Source organism: Akebia trifoliata, chromosome 11 (assembly GCF_017979445.1).
Source record: "Akebia trifoliata isolate Shusen 1 chromosome 11, ASM1797944v1, whole genome shotgun sequence".
Lineage (NCBI taxonomy): Eukaryota > Viridiplantae > Streptophyta > Magnoliopsida > Ranunculales > Lardizabalaceae > Akebia > Akebia trifoliata.
The window spans coordinates 29271732-29290098 of NC_141385.1; the positions used below are offsets into that span (position 1 = coordinate 29271732).

Here is an 18367-nt window from a genome sequence, read left to right on the forward strand (position 1 = left end):
TAAATCCCAGAGATCTAAGTAAATGATCATGGGAGTAATGTAGTATTAAGGAAACTACTAAATCAAGATTTAAGGAAAAAAATAAACTTATATCAATGACCTTTACTTTTGATCAATCTTTGAGAGTTATTATTGAAAATTCTTTGTAAGGTACCATCCATATAGAACTTGGAATGAGGTCTTCATTTGGGCCATGAGAACTATCCAAATGACACCTCAGTCTTATTGGACTTCCATATTTAACATAATTTGACAAATGTTGGAAAACTATCTTCCTTTAATAAATATAAATCATACTTGTTAAAAAAATTTGTTTTCAATCCACAAGGGACCTGACCAGGGTTTGAAGTTAAAAATAATAAATGCTAACCACTAACATGTCATGGGAGGTTAATTACTCGACCGCCACTCAAACTAATATAATTTGTCTAGGTCATTTCAATCTCAACCGATTTGTAAAACCAAAGAACCTCAAGGACTCAAGACCAATGTTTTTAAAACCCAATCTCCCAAACCGATGGATCAGACTGAATATCAAATCAAATGGATTGGACCCTAGTTCAATTCGATATGTTTATAAACTTCAAAATATGCCTAAATTTTTTCTTTTTTGAGGATTCGTTAGCCAAACCAATTTTATTACAAAACCCAGTCGAATCCTCTATCAGACCACCAGTTTTGGTCCTGTTTTAACACTCTATTAAATAACAACACATACTAAGTTTAAAAAAAAAAAAAATGTATCTTAACCAGTGATCATAGTACCTGCACCTTCATCAGTGAGAATCTCGAGGAGTAAAGAATGTGGTACCCTCCCATCAATTATACTGGCAGTCCTAACCCCTTGAGCCAAAGATCTTACACAACAAGTCACCTTTGGAATCATCCCTCCACCAACCTTCCCTTCCTCTACCAACTTCTTCACCCCTTTAATATCAATCTCCTTTACTAAACTTCCCGGATCATCTTTATCTTCAAGAATTCCGGCCACATCCGTCAACAATATCAGCTTCTCCGCCCCGAGAGCCGCCGCCAATTCTCCCGCCACAGTATCCGCATTTATATTATAGGCCTGCCCGCTCTCATCGGCTGCCACCGATGCAATCACCGGAATGTGATCATTAGCAATCAACGGGCGGAGAATTGTGGGGTCCACACTAGCAATATCTCCAACGAATCCCAATTGAGAGGAGTTGGGAGATGGCCGAGCAGTGAGGAGACGTCCGTCTTTGCCTGAGAGACCGACTGCAGTGGCACCAGCTTTGTTGATGAGAGAGACGAGATGTTTGTTGACTTTACCGACTAAGACCATCTCGACGATTTCCATGGTGGACGAGTCTGTAACTCGGAGGCCGTTAAGGAAGTTAGGTTGGAGACCGAGTCGGCCGAGCCAGTGATTGATCTCTGGGCCACCACCATGGACGAAAACAGGACGAAGGCCGACACAGGAGAGGAGGACAAGATCATTGATGACTGAAGATTGGAGGATTTCAGATTTCATGGCGGCGCCTCCATATTTGACGATTATGGTTTTGCCTCGAAATTTTTGGATGAATGGGAGAGATTCAGAGAGGATGTCGACTCGGGTTTGAGCTGGGGTTTTTGGTGGTGGTGGTGATGATGGTTGTGTAATTATTGTTGAAAGTGAAGATTTTAGGGGAAATTTGATAAGGGGAGAGGAGATGGTTTTGGAGAAGGTGAGAGGAAAAGGAAGTTTAGGGTTAGGGTTAGGGTTTGGTTTATTTGGGGTTTTAGATAGGTAGAGAGAGGGATAGAATGTGGAGGATTTGGCCATCAACATCGTCGTCTTCTCTCTCTCTCTGTGGTTTTGCCTTTAGTGGGATTTGGATCTTGCTTGGGGTTTAAATGCCACTCTTACGTTTTCCTTTGGCTTTGAATGAATAATAGAGTTTCCAAATTGATGACATGTCCCATGACCTATGTCTCCTACACAGGAATCAATGTAAATGACTTAAATACCCTCATTTTCAACTTCTAACTCCTCTCTTCTAAAATCACCAAAATCATTCTTCATTCTTCATTCTTTAAGTGCAAAGCTTTTTTATTCTCTTATTCAGACTTAAAAGGTTCTATTTTCTTCAACCTATAAACCTTAAGAGTAAGAAAAGATTTCTTTTCAAGTCGAAGACCAAAAGAATTTTTGATAGAAAAATTTAATAATTTTTACAAGATGTTGAAAATGAGATTGAGTAGGTTAAAAATAATTTATCCTAAAAGATTTTATTTTTTATGATGTGAGTTTTGGACCCATTGTCTCGACTAGCAGGGGCTTGAAAATAAATATTGTATCTACTCGACTAGAGCCTTAACCTTACAATTCCAACTCCTTAAAACTTCAAGAACAAGAATGGATATTTGGAGAAGGATGAATGTTGGATTAAAAAAATTAAGGGTTTTCTACAATAATTGAAAACAATGGACTGAATAAATTAAAAATAATTGACCCTAGAGATTAATATGTTTGAGGATATAAATTTCAAGAGTATTTAGATCATTTTATGTTAGTCTCTCAGATAAAACTTAGGTCAAGGTCAAGGGTTATGTAATCAGTTTGAAAACACTGGGCTATCTCTAACATTGTCAAAATGATAAATGTTAGGGAACAGGGAGAATGGGAGAATAAATTTTTCAAAGAGGAATATATTCCTAGAGGAACACTGGGAACATATCTGCAGAATGCCGCGTGAATGGTATTTGTGCTTACTTTTGACCCAATTATTGGTGGACCGAGATAACAAGAACTATACTTCTGATTGTTTGAATTTCTTACCATTGAATCTAAGTAATCCTAAATAAGATCATTGTGGCTACAAATAACTCATGAAAAATTATCACAATCCTATGGTTAAAAATAAGAGAGCTTCCATTTACACACCAAACTATAGGTAAAAGATCATATAATTTCGAAAGGTTGATATGTTGTAAGTAAAAGCTGGTGTGCTAATAGAATCTATAAAAAAATATGGGTAAATGACCGTGCATTATGGTTTCAAAACTTGATTTGACTTCTCGACTCCTTCATGAACGAGACTGAGTTGTCTCAAATGATTCAACTTGTCTCGAGATAAACTATTTAACAAGGTTTAGAATTAATTATTTATGTAAAAATATTTATTAATTTTTTTATAAAATAAATAGGATTAGAGAATGTTTAGTCAAAAAATCATATTTTATGTAGAGAATAAATATCTAAATTTAAAAAATTAATTAATTTTGATTAAAATATACAAAATCCTAATTGACTTAGAAGAGTTTTACTAACTCAACTGAGATTTTCAAAATATCGTCTGAGTCATCTCGTTCGTCTCGAGAGAATTTCCACATGTGAGATGCCTTGACGAGATTTAAAATCATGCAATGCAAACGTGAATCCCCAATAATTTGTGAGAGTTATTGTAGTGCCCTCAAATCCTAATATGAATCCCCAAAATCTTGTACTGGAGTCCAAGGCACTAAATAACGCTCACCATAAATGATAATAATATAAATAGTTAATACAAGATTAAGATGATAATATAGTTCGGAAAAAGTATTAAAATTGAACTGCAAACGTGATATCATACTCACGAAGTATTTAAGTGCAAGAGCAAACACAAATATTAAACTCAAAATATAATAATAGAAATAAATGGCATAACAATGCCAATATACGAGATTCCTCTCACTAACATCAAATCCTACCCTCTCACTCACAAATAAAGCAAAAGTCCCTAAACCTAAACTGTAACTGGACTAATAAAAATAGTTACAAAGCTCGCCTAGGAGTGGACTCTGATTGTCTGTGTCCTACAAACTAAAACTCTGTTAGTACCTTGTTTTGTCAATCTCGAGTTTGTCGAATGTTGTCAAGTTGTAACCGTCCAAGATACATGAAGATACATTGTCATGCAAGTACACCAACAACCAATCATTCGTGTGCCAAACCCAATCAGAGACATGGACCATCATCGAATCCACTTTTACATACATTTGGAGCTTTAGAACATGTCGGAGTCGACACATCATTTGGTTATTCAAAGCTCAACCCAAAATGGTTCAATTTCCATTGAAATTGAGTCTATCGGCAGGAGTGGAGGTTCCACCGCCAGCCATCAACAGAACATATTAAAATTCATTCTATTGGTGGCAGACGCTTGTTTATGTCGGTTCCATTGACGGAATGGTCATTGATGCCACCAATGACTATTGGAGGATCCCCTGATAGTATTGCCGACAGTGCTCAACTGTCATACTTTTTACCATTGAGTTTGGTTAGTTCCACCGATAGCTTGAGAGTGCTATCGACAGAAAGCCGTTGCAATGAAAAGTTCTATAAATTAGAAGCACTGGGCTTCATTACTCTTGATCAACAGCTCCTTAAAAAAATTCGAACCCATAAGTAAACTTCAAGAGGCTTAATAAAAAATGAGACTCATCGGGTAAAGTCGAGGCCACTTACCTCATGTCGATTCATCCGAGTTGATTAAGCTTCACTACCTTCATATTTCTTGCAACCGCACATATCTAGTTAAGCAATGAGCGAAAGACGAAGGAAGAAGTGAAGAACCAAGGACCTACAAACTCTGCATATCCCATAGCCAAATCCATAGTTATGAGTTTGTCCTTGTTTTGTTTTAAATTCAAAAACACTGTAACAGTTTCCTTGATTTTTATCTTCAAAAATCAAGTGCTTGTTTGAGTCGCGGACTCAAGTTAAGTGTAAAAGGTTATTGAGTTTCTGAAGCATAAAACTCAAGCATTTCAAGTGGATGCGTTTTACTTGATATTAATTTTTTAGAATTAGCCTAGAAAAAATTCTATGTAAGGTTTAAGGTGAACCAGAAACCTCTGTTTTATTGAACACCAAAGAACCAAGGATTTAGTTTTCCTGGGAGTGGACGTAGGCACAATTGTCGAACCACTATAAATCGCTTGTCTTGTGCATTTACTTAACTTCCGAAAATTTATGTTAAACTGACTGTATGCCATGAATAAACCTTGTATGCTTAAACCCTAATTCCATGAATGACATGTTGTGTATGTTCTAAATTGACTTTGCATAATCTTCTATCTTGCACATTGGATTTAGCACTAAAATTTGGAATAGGTGAATTACCACTTAGAACAAACACATAAGTAATCCAGTATCAACTTAGTATTCACATTTAGAAGAATTTTTAAATAGTCCCTTTCACCCCCCCTCCCTCTACGACCAGACACAATCAAAGCCGAAAATTTCAAACTCCTCTAGAGACTCCTCAAGGTACTCCTCAACTGAGAGTAGATCTGCAACTGAAATGGTAGGGTAAGTAACGGGGGAGTTACCCAACATGTAAACAACTATATCAAATTAATAGTCTCTTATGTATAAAATAATCAATTACTCTAAAACATTTGAAATATATGTAGGATTTTTGGTGTAAACAGAAACAAAATTATATGAAGTGATGTTGCAAATATAAATAAAATCATAATTTGTAAACAATTCAATTTTAAACCACGTGGCATTTCTAATAGAACTAAATGCAAAACAATGGTAATGTAATTGTTAAGAGTGTTGACAATCATGAATGGATACCTCTCGATTAGGATTTGATTATTCCAAACTTCACGGATGTGAAACTTCATTATTTGTTCATGATTTTGTGGCTAATCATTGCCTTTACCACACTTAGGTAACTATTTATCCAGCCAAGTTGGTCGTTGATTGTGGTTATAAAGTTTAGATCTTTCACGAAGTGTCAATACATTCAAAAAATTTAGACTATTACTAATCATTGATTAGCCATCTTCATCTAAGTCTATCAGGCGAACATATGATTCTCGTAAGACATCTTTATTCGCTTACAAACTATTTTTATATTACTAGTTCACTAGTAAAAATAGAATGAAATCTCTTGGATCTCAGTTGTGACATTATTCTCATATGCATCTCATACTACAAAGGAGTTTACCATCCCAACCATACATTCTAGAATAGTATGTAAAAACGAAAATGATACGGCAGACTATCCTTTCAAGTATTCACAATCTCTTTAATAGATTTCAAAAGAGTTACATATATACATTTTTCTTTTTGAAAACAAAATAAAAATTAATATTACAAGTATGTGGAATGGATATTCAACTTTTCTACCATGCAACCGCCCAACATGGCAAACATATAACGATTACATTCTCATTACTCATATAGAAAAAAATATGCAACATTGTCTTGTAATAACATAAAGTAAATATTAACCCTAAATATGCACTTACCAACACACTCGCTCAAAGAGAGTCTACACTCTCCGTTATAAATTCTAAAACATCCTACTTACAACGTGATTTTAATTTTTTTTTTAATTTAACACTCAAACCATTTTTTTTTCAAATTCAACCAATATTGAATACCTTTAGAAATAAAGCTTACAATTAGTTTTAAATATTAAAATTTATTTTTATTGAAATATTTGAGAAAAATAGTTCAAAATGACTAAAATGGGTTTCTAAGGCAATTTCTATAGCGGGCAACTGAACCTGAGAAGTGCAAAGTTCTAAATTATTGTACATGAGGCTTTGGTAGGTTGACCGACTTAGTTAAGTCGATTGAACTTGAGAGTTGCTTAGCCTTTATTTCTTTGTAGGGCGAATGGTCGGTCAACCAAGGTGGAACGAGCGGAAAGATTTTTGTTATCCTATTTGACGATTTTTCCCCAAATTCACCCCCTTCTCAAAAAAATCAATTTCAAATGACGATCCAAAGATAAAACACACCAAACAAAGAATTCTAAATATGAATTTGTTAAATAACATATTTTTCCTAATTTATAACAAAAAAATAATATTTTGAATTGAAAACTAATATGCATTGAAATCTATGACTATCAGGAAGATCTAGATATTCCTTACCTTTGATCCAAGATATAAAGTCCATGAAGAACGAGAAAGATTGAGTTGAGTTGATTGTTTCACTCCCAAAAGTGATCAAAAACTCAACTTCTTCGATTCCCCTCGAAGCTTGTGACAAGCCAACTAATTCTCTCTTCTACGGCAAAGCCTAACAGAACCTCTAAGTAGATAAAAATCAAGGTAAAAGATTAAAGTAAGTTAAGATTTTCTCTAAGATTTACTTTTAGAAGAGAAAAAAATGTGACAGATGGGTTTTATCTAGGATTTGTTTTCTTTTATTTTAAAAGTCTGTCCCGAACTCTGATTTTAACGAACTAATAGTCTATTTTGGGTGATTTTTCGACACGAAGCTAATGGTGTTATTGGATTTATTAAAATCAACTCCTAAAAAAATTTCTAATTGGTTAATCTTAGTATAAAAACATTTTTGAGATACCTATTAAAAATCTTAGGTCACTACATTCCCCCTTAACAAAAATTTCATCATCGAAATTTAAAATCATACCTTAATCCATAAATAACTTCGAATATCAAGTTTGTATGTCTGATTCCTTCTCCTAAGTCATTTCCTCAATGTTGTGGTGTCTCTGTAATACTTTAACTAAAAGAATGGTGTGAGACCTCAATTTCTTATCTTTTCTATCCAAAATTTGAGTGGATCCTTCCTTATACGAAATATTTTTATCAACCTCCAATGATTGTAAGTCAACCACATGTGAAGGATTTGGTTCATACATACTTCCTTAACATAGATACATGAAAGACATTATGGATCTGCTCTGATTGAGGGGTAATATAAATATGTAAGCTATTAGGCTTATTCTCTTAGAAATCTCGAATTGTCCCACATATCATTGTTTTAACTTCTTCTTCATGTCAAATCAAGAGATCTTCTTCCTAGGTGATATCTTCAAGAACACCATATCTCATGTCTCAAATTCCAAAAACCTCCATCTTGTGTCAATATTGTTTTTCTATCTATTCTGAGCCGTCTTCAATTTTTCTATAATTATTTTGACTTTCTATCTTGTTTCTCCAATCAATTTTGGACCCATCAAAATTGTATCTCTGACTTCTATCCAGTATATCAGCGACCTACATGGTCTGCCATACAATGCCTCAAAAGGAGTCCATGTCCAACTTGATAGTTATTATTGTAAGAAAATTCAACCAAGGGCAAGTATGCCTTCCATCCAAAATCTAAAACACATGCTCGAAACATATCTTCTGGTATTTGGATCACCTTTTCCGACTAACTATCTAACTGAAGATAAAATATTATACTGAAATTTAGTTGAGTACCTAAAGTCGTGTAAAGAATCTTTTAGAATTGTGAAGTAAATCTAGGGTCCTTATTAGATATATGGACACTGGTACTCTATGTAGTTTGATTATCTCCGTAATATAGATCTTACTTAGTCTACCAACTTTGTACGTGATCGATATGAAATGAGTTTTCATCAATTTGTCCACAACTACCCAAATTTCATCAAGATCGTCACTAGTCATTGGCAACCCAACAAAAAGGTTCATAGTTATGTGTTTTCATTTCCATTCCGTTATTAGCATTGGTTGGAGGAGACCCGATGGTCATTGATGTTCAACTTTAACTTGTTGACAAGTCAAACACATAGTCACATATTCTACATGTCCTTCTTCAACCTAGGCCACTAGAAATGTCTCTCCAAATCTTTATAAATCTTAGTATCACCTGGGTAGATCGAGTATCTCGATCGATGTGCCTCACTTAATATATCTGCTCTTAATGGTTTCTCTAAAGCTATTCACAATTTACCTTGAAATTTGAGGTTCTCATTAATATCTACTTTCCAATCCGAGTTTTCCATGTCATTTGTTTCAACTGAAATTCTACTGAATCCTCATTGGTTTTTGAGATTCTATGATACTTGAGACCAATGAGTTCTAAATTTTTATCGTTGCCAAGTAATTGTGTTATTCTTCTACCTCACTTGGGTATCGAATACAAACTCTATCATTGTCTCTAATATCTTCCACTCCTTAACCATCATATGTGCTAATGCATTCCCATCCTTCTGACTAAGTGTATCGATCAATATGTTTGCTTTTCCCAAATGATATTGTAGAGTGAAGTCGTAGTTTTTCAAATACTTTATCCAATGCCTCTATCTCATATTCAACTCTTTCTATGAAAATATGTATTTGACACCCGTATGATCTAAGAATATCTCAAATATTTCCCCGTAAAGATAGTGTCTCCAAATCTTTAAGACAAAAACAATGAAAATCAATTCTAAGTCATAGACTAGGTAATTTTTTTCATGAATCTTTAATTTTCTAGATGCATAGGCTACAACATTTCCATTTTGCATCAGAACACATCCCAAACCTATGTCAGATGTATCTATATAAATGATCAACTTCTCCCATGCAACCGATGAAATCAAAATCGATGTTGTCAATTCTTTTTTTAGTTCTTGAAATGCTAGTTCACACTAGTCGATTTTCATTATATTCTTCTGAGTAAGCTTCATCAAAGGTGCTACAAGAGTAAAAAAGTCCTTAATGAATATTTTGTAACACCTAACCATCCCAAGGAAAATTCTTATCTTTGTTAATGCCTTGGGTTGTTTCCAATTTAACACTACTTCTACTTTTGAAGGGTCTACTAAAATACCTTCATTCGATACCATATAGACCAAAAATCTCACATTGGTTAGCCAAAACTCACACTTATTGAATTTGGCATACATTCAATGCTCCCTCAAGGTCTAAAACGTAATCCTCAAGTGTTCTTCGTGATTTTTCCTCGATCGAGAGTAAATCAAAATATCGTTCATGAACACGATCACAAACTTGTCAAGGTATTTTCAAAATATTTTATGCATTAAATTCATAAATGTAGTTGGTGCATTCGTCAGACCAAAAGACATCACTTGATGCTCAAAGTATCCTAACCTTGTCCAAATACAGTTTGTGGAATATTCTCCCCCTCTCACCCCTCACCCCTTTATTCTTAGTTGATGGTACCCAGATTTGAGATTGATCTAGGAAAAATATTGTGCATTGTGTAGTTGGTCAAACAAATCTTCTATTCAAGGAAGAGGGTACTTAATCTTAATGGTTATTTGGTTCAATCCCCTGCAGTTGATACATAATCACAATGAACCATCTTTCTTCACAAATAGAATCGAAGCTCCCCATGGTGAGAAAATTAATCCAAAAAAACCCAAGTTGGTAAAATCCTCAACTTGTGCCTTCAAATCTTGAGTCCCAATTGGTGTTGTTCGATACGGTATAATAGATACTGATAAGGTGTCCAGGGTTAAGGCAATAGATAATTCTATCTCTCGATTTGGTGGCAACCCTAGTAACTCTTCTAGGAAGACATATATGAAATCTCTAACAATGGAAATAACAGTGTTCTCTGAAGCTTTAAAGTTGTTTAACTTGATATTCTAAAAGCCTTCTACTCGATTGTTGAATCCTTTGAACTTCACCTTCGGATGTCCTGGTCTTCTAAATGTCATTGTGAAATTTCGAGCTTTGCACTGTGTCTATACCTGAAGGGGGTGAATAGATTAATTAAAAATTATATTTTAAATTCACCACACAAAACTAATCTAGGTCTCTTGATTATGCTAATATGATTGAATACATACATATGCATAAAGTTAATCTTAATTAATTCATGGCATTGCATACAACAACAAAATATGAATGAGGTATTTTATCAAACACTTAATAAGCAAGTCATGATATTCATGTCATTCATTCGAAGTAAAATATCATGCATAATCGTAAAAGGAGACAATCAATTTATAGTGGTTCGGCTAGTTGTCTATATCCACTACCAAGTTAGGATCTTGGGTTCCATTATCATATGAGGTTAATGATTCACCTCAAAACCTTACAATACAAATTTTTCTCTAGGGTAAATCTAAACTTATGGTTTGAGAATAACACTTCTTCCTCAAACTTATGGATTTCGTCCTTAGGAAATCCACAACCTTGTACTCTTGCATAGAGTCCTCAACTCTTCTTAAGAGTTTGGTTTTAACCAGGAACCAAGAACCCATTTGTTAAAGAAAGAGAAATAACAAAAAAATAATCACAAGGGCCTAACCTAACTCAATTAATTTGCCAATTTATTAATCGAGTTCTTTGTGTCCTTGAGAATGTCATCTTCATTCCAAGGTTCTCCTTGTTTCAAGAGAATGCTCTAAGCTCTATGAGATTCACCAATATGTATGCAAGAAAGAGTGTTGGATGAAGTGGTTTAATAGTGGAAAGGGTTTGGGTTGAATGTGTTTTCAACTAAGTATGGGGGCCTTCCATGACTAGAAAGATCTTTAGAAAGGGTTGGAGATGAGAGTTTCTTCTCTAGTGCAATCAACAAAAATGAACTAGAGTTGGTTTAAAACATAAAAGGGGGATCTCATGTCTCAACGGTTAAAAATATGACTGTTGGGCACTTGCTGTCGACAGCGCCGTAAATCCTAATGGTGCTGCTATCAAAATTATAGAAATGCCATTAAAGGGTATTTCAGCCATAACTTTTAAACGGTAGATCTGTTTCATATACCGTTTAGAGATCTGATAGATCTTACTATGTAGAATATCCCCAAACTTCCTCCAAGGGGTAGGATATGAAAAAAGTGGGTGACATGATCAAAATACTCTTTTTACCATTTTTGGTCAAAATGAGCTTTCAGGAAATTTGGTGACGAAACAGATCGAAGATGTGATAGATTTTACTTATATAATGTCTCAAAAAATCACTAAGGAGAGATAATGGTCTTAGGATGGTCAAATCTCTAATGTCCCCTATATGACCATTTTCGATTCTTGAAAAATTCAATGAGTGAACGAGTCGAAAAAAGAGTTTTCCTAATCACTACGGGTCGATCTATCAATCATCTATATGTTGGGGAATGGTCTTAGGTGGTCTCATTACCATTTAGGCTTTGTGCACACACATTAGAATTTTTTTGTCGAGGTGCATGCGGTTGAGTAGTTTTATTGGAGTCTTTAGATGTCATCAATGATAAATCGATCCGACACTCAACCTATGTCTCAGGATTAAAAAAAATTGGAACTGACAATCTCCCTTTTGTTAATTATGAGACAAAATCTAAATTAGACAAAATAAACTAGGAAACATTCCCAGAATGAGCAACACAACTTACACCCGATTAGAATCTTACAAAAGTGTTTACAAATAAAAACTTAAGTTTCTAACTACTTCTCTTTCCCTTAAGTATTGCTCCCCCTGAATGATTTACCTATAGAATTCAATTGAGATAGTATATACGAGTGGAAACTACATTCTCCCCCTTTTTTCAATATTTGACAAAGGGTGTAATCAACACAATATCGATACAAGATATATACCAATAAGCATAGGGAAAAAATATATGCAAACAATTAGTATGACTATCAGAGAGAGATACATTGTGGAAGCAAATAAAGACATGCCAAAAAAAAAATATAACTAGAAAGAATAGGCATGGCATGATAAACGACATAGATAAAGAATATAACTAATTAAGTCAATGTCATATCATGCATAAGTGTATGTGCACAAAATAAATGGTATGCAAATAATCAATCAAGTTCATACGAAACATAAGCAAAAGATTTTATTATTAAGAAAATACATAATTGTCTGGATTACAAAATGTGAGTCGATGATATAGGAACAAGACTCAAATAGATAGACAACCTACTAAAACCCAAGGAATAATAACCTACACACTAACAAGAATATGCTAGACTAAAACGTTACTAGAAAAGAGGGAGTCATGGGACCGTAAGACTGAATGAAACGACGAAGGTAATGCTAAATTTTCTTTATTTGAGATGCAAGTTGGACATTCTGTTGTTCCATGCGTTCTTGCTACTCGAGAATCCAATGTTGTTGTTTGTCAAAGACTCGTTGTGCACCAAGTGCCTGCTACTAGCGCTCAAAACTGGATAAGCGAGCCTTGATGTTGCACTCTTGACCAAAATCAACAAGGAAGGATACTAGAGCCTCCGAAAAGGGTGGGGACTCTTCATCTAAGGTAGGGGAAGATGGTTGAGGTGAAGCAGAAGGGCCAAGGACTGTTTTGAGTATGTTGGTCAATTTCGTATAACCAAACATCTTAGTCGAAATCATATGGGGAAAACTGGCTCCAAGGTGACAATCAAGAGCAAGATGAAAAATGAGATGACCAAATCCAAGACCCCTCTTAAATTGAGGTTGTATCGTCAAAATGATGTGTTAAAGGATGAGCGTCGGTAAGCACATAGAAACACCTTGGGCCACACAATACAATAAATCATATTGGTGGGAGGCCAATTTAATGGAATTATCAACACCAGGGTATAAGTTTCATAAGAAAATACTTTGCAGGATTCGCAAGGGAGTGAGCATGCATCACTATGTGAAAATCTTAAAATTTGAAAAAAAAAATTGTTGGGCTTGGCCCGACGATTTTTAAAAACTCAAATTTGATGACTAAGGGCGTGCTTGATAGCGCTTCTAAACGCAGCATTTGGTGCGTTTGCATCAAAAAGTCAACTTCTCCTCTGCGTCGCCGTGCTTGATAGTGCTTCTTGATATTGCGTTTCGAAGTTTTAAATGCAGATTGTTGTATTTGACTGCTGTTTTGAAAAGCGGATAAACACAGCTTTGCACAGCTGCATTCAAAAGCGTGAAAGTGAAAAGACAAAAATAACCTTTGTCATTTATCAAATTTCCAGCGACAGTCCGCGATAAAACGAAAGCATCACTCTCATTCATCGACTTCGACAGCAATCCTTCGTCCTATTCAATATATTTCTCTCTCTCTCTCATCGATTTCGAGAGCATTGACGACCTACCTTGACGACGGCGATCACTTTTCCGATCGTAACCCATCGACAAAGACGACGTTGTCTTGTTAAACCAAAACCCATCGATTAACATCAAAGCATTCGAAACCCATTATCATTAAACCTAAAATCGGTGAAGACAGCGACGCCGATTAACGCCATTGATAACTCCTAGTCCGATCGACGCCATTGACGACGACGATTCGAAGTCTAAGCGAACTCAAACTCTCCGTTTGCCCCTTTTTTGATTGACGCCTTTCGATTCCTTCTCACAACAGCTTCGACCAAGATCTCTGAGCTCTCTCTCTCTCTCTCTCATCGATTTGGATCTTTGACGAAATTGCAATTTGAAGTTCGATTAACAGATTAAAATTTTCTGTTACTGTTTTTCTAATTTTCAATTTCTTGTTAGATTTTTATTTAAAAATAATAATAGAAAAAATAAATATTTACCATTGATCGGGTCAGAAATTATTGCTTATTTTTGTTGCTTATTTTTATTCACCGTTGATAGGGTCAGAAATATTTACCATTGATAATGTTTGTTGCTTATTTTGCCCAACCTTGGATTGGATGTTTGGCTAGCACCATTCTTGGCCATATGGTATTATGAATTTATGATAACTGACTGTTGGTAGTCTGATAACTACTTGTATCAGTGAAGATTTATAAGACTCTTTAGGTTAGTTACCGAAACTTGCAGAACTGGTTAACAACATTATGTATATTTTTTAGAGAAAAAAAAAGTTGATAATATAACAACAGATTGGAGCATATACATATTTGACCAAAACCTCATATATGGTGTACTATGGTGATTTTTATACAATTTCAGACAGGTTGTGCTGTGTTTTTTGAATACCTTAATACAAAATATCGACCCATACATCCATGGGGATTATCTTGTGATTCTATTTTTTTTTATAAATAAAAAAAATTATATGCTACAATTGGGCAATATCCAGAGGAAGGATTTCTATTCTCATCATGTCTTGCATCTCGATTTAATGAAAACTTTCATTTACAAAACCAATGATTGTCATATAATTCCTGTTGTTGGTTTTACTGTTTGACATTGTTTTATTGACTCATTTATCTGTCATCTTTTCAAGTTATCTAATCGTTTTATTGACTTGAATCAAAGAAAATTATATTTCTTACTCGCCAAAATTTGTTCAGGAGTATTAAAGGGTTAGTTTGATTTTCAACACTTATTGATAGGCTTTGATACTCCATTTGGAATGAGAACAAACACTTTCCTCTCCATTTGTCTTGTTTGAGAAATTAACAAGGAGGAGACAATGTATTAGTTGCGGGCATCTCAAAATTCTTGTCTCTTCTATTTTAGTTAGTTACATGCAAATAACTGGTGACTTTTCAGTCTCATCTGTTGATTGTTAGTTCAAAACATGAATGTCATATCTTTACATGCAAATACTAATCAATTAAATTACAATCTCATTATTCCCATATCCCTATAATCATGTTAGTAAGAGATGTAAACTACAAAAACATTTATTACAATCTCATTATTCTCATAATTATGAATCTCATTATTCCCATATCCCAAAATGTGAGTCTCCAACACACTACCTACCCAAATAATATATAATTCTTGATTGGTTCAAGGTCAAATATTCAAGGAGGCAATAAAATTATTTTTTACATGTAGGGAGGAATGTTAAAATTTAGTTACGTGCAATTAACTTGTGATTGTTCAGTCACATCTGTTGATTGTTAGTTCAAAAATTTATATATGTGTTTCTTTAACTTACACATGCACACAACAATTACTGTACGTTATACAGTCAAAGATTAAGAACACAGGGCTCCCTCACCGTGGGACTGAGAACTGTGCGTTCTTCCAACTATCTATATGGTAACCTGACATTGTCTCCTGGTTTCTCTCTTTGATTATACACTGTGCAAAAGTTAAAATATATATATTTTTTTCTTTAACTTATACACGCACATACACACAACAATTATTATTCAACCAATGAATCATGTTATTTTATTGAAATAGAATATGACATGTTCCATTCTATGCGCTACTCTTGTTATTACCATTGGCAGATGAAAGATAACAATTCAATGAATGCGAAAGCAGATTGGACACCTAAACAACATGAAGTTTGGGTCGAGATCTGTTATGACTTAGTTAAGAAGGGGAGGAGACCGCATAAAGTACTTGACAAGACCGATTATGATTTCTTGGTTAAAGAGTTTAATAAAAGAACAAATATTTATTACGATAGTGGACAAATGAAGAATAAATGTGATAGACAAAAAGGCATTTGGGGACGTTGGAATAAGGTTTGCACGAATACTAGCGTCTCTTATGATATTGAGACTGGCATATTAGATGCAAGTGATGAGTGGTGGGATGGGTGGTTGGTGGTACATTTTTTTGATAATTTGACCTTTTATTTATTTTAAGATTTTTGTTTCTTTATGTAACTTAGGGTTTATATTTTTTATAGCATCATCCAAAAGATGTAATATTCCGAAAGGAACCTCTGAAATTTGCGAAACAATTGGATTTCATTTTTGGAAGCACATATGCCACTGGTAGCCGCATGTGGTCGCCTGCATCTGGTATAATGCCATCTACATCAACACCTCAGAATGAGAATCTTGATGCGGATGATCTAGAAGATGTTATGGCGACCCAACCTCCAGAGTCTGATACACCTTTAGACTTGACTCCTGATACTGATAATGAGTTTGAGGATGATGCTAACCATACTGTACCCCTACCCACATACCCTGTTCGACGTAGAAGTGGCAATCATCTACCACCTCATAATCGTAGGCAGAAGATGACTACTGCAATGCGAATTGGTCAATCATTAAAGAAGCTCACAAATACAGTACATGATCAGACATATCTTGCTACCAATGCCACTAATATTAAGAAAGGCAGTATTCAAGAGTATGTGTCTCTCTTAGATGAACTACCAGATTTAACCCCCAAGAGTGATCTTTATCGTTTTGCGTTGAAGATGTTTAGTAAGAACAAACAATTCAGAGAGATATTTTGTGCGTTACGATCAGCAGATGTTCATCTTGGGTGGCTGGAGGACGAGATGTCTGATTTTATGACTGGGAAAGATGTTTAAACATGTTTATATGTTACTTTAATATTTTATGTGGGTTTTATGATGCACCTATAGGGTGCAATATACATTGGTTACTTTTTCGATGTTGTTATGGTGTAATATACTATGAAGTTTGGATCATTTATTTTTTATTGATGGATATCTGATATTTTATTTGTTGTTGGATGGATATTGTGATTAATATTTTTTGTTAGATTGATATATAGGACTAATATGGATTTATAAGCAGGTCATATGGATTCAGATGATACGATTGATATCACGATTACTATCGATTCAGATGATACGATTGATACCATCGGTTCAAATGGTGATACCACCAATACTGTCGGGTCAAGTAGTTTGCGTATGGCCACTACATGAGGCATCTTAAGTTCCTTATTTTATTGCGATAATTTATTATATAGGGAGTCACATAGTAATAGTCAATTAAAGGGGATTGACTTTGTGCGGAAAACACTAGATGATAATCGTGCAATGTGTCATGCACTATTTAGAATGGAACGACACGTATTTCTAAATCTGTGTAATATTTTGGAAAATCAAGGTCTATTGAAGATGGGACGCTACGCTACTATTCAAGAACAACTAGCGATGTTCTTATTAGTAAAAGGACATAATCAAGGTCAAAGATTAATTATAAATCATTTCAATCACTCACCTCAAACGGTTAGCAAGTATTTCAATAAAGTTCTTTTGGCTATTGTGAACTTTTCAATGTTCTTAATTGTACCTCTCGACCTCAATGAAGTCCCTTCGCACATCCGTAACAATCCTCGTTTTTTATCATATTTTAAGGTAATTATATATATATTTTAAGGCCATATTTTATTTTATTAATGTCTATATATTAATATACCTTAAAAATATATAGGATTGTATTGGAGCGATAGATAGGACGCATGTTAGTGCATTTGTACCAATTGCAGAACAAATATGATATCGAGGACATAAGGGACTCACACAAAATGTAATGGCAACATGTTCGTTTGACATGTTGTTCACTCATGTGGTGGTTGGTTGGGAAGGTTCGGCTAATGATTCATGTGTCTTCCTTGAGACAGTGAATACTCCTAGTTTAAATTTTTCACATCCTCCACCAGGTATATATTTAAAAGTTTGTCAATTATATCTGTTTATATTCAATCCTTGAAATTATTAATTTTTTTTTATAATAGGTAAATACTATTTGGGAGACGCTGGGAACCCACTCATGGATGGTTATCTCTCACCTTATCGAGGTGTTCGATACCATTTACAAAACTATAGGAGATCACGGGCAAATGGTCGAAATGAGCTATTCAATCATTTACATTCATCACTTCGGAACGTGATCGAACGAACCTTTGGGGTTTTGAAAGTAAAATGGCCAATCTTGAAGTTGATGCGTTCATATAATTTGGATAACCAACGAAACATAGTTGTTGCGTGCATGGCATTGCATACTTTTATCAGAAAATAAGTGATTGTCGATGAAGAATTTGTCCTATTCGAGGAAGAAGGATCTACGGGAGTGG

At 34.6% G+C, this 18367-nt stretch overlaps 2 protein-coding genes across 2 annotated transcripts; one reads left to right on the forward strand and one right to left on the reverse strand.

Moving 5' to 3' along the window:
- Positions 1–736: 736 nt before the first annotated feature.
- On the reverse strand, positions 737–1884 carry NAGK (N-acetyl-l-glutamate kinase). Its single transcript, XM_086459861.1, has one exon. The coding sequence runs from the start codon at positions 1799–1801 to the stop codon at positions 746–748; it is 1056 nt and encodes a 351-aa protein (XP_086315987.1). The 5' UTR covers positions 1802–1884; the 3' UTR covers positions 737–745.
- Positions 1885–15804: 13920 nt separating this feature from the next.
- Positions 15805–16850, forward strand: LOC147391225 (L10-interacting MYB domain-containing protein-like). The gene is made up of 2 exons (XM_086459031.1): positions 15805–16128; positions 16212–16850. The coding sequence occupies exons 1-2, from the start codon at positions 15805–15807 to the stop codon at positions 16848–16850; spliced, it is 963 nt and encodes a 320-aa protein (XP_086315157.1).
- The last annotated feature ends 1517 nt before the right edge of the window (positions 16851–18367 follow it).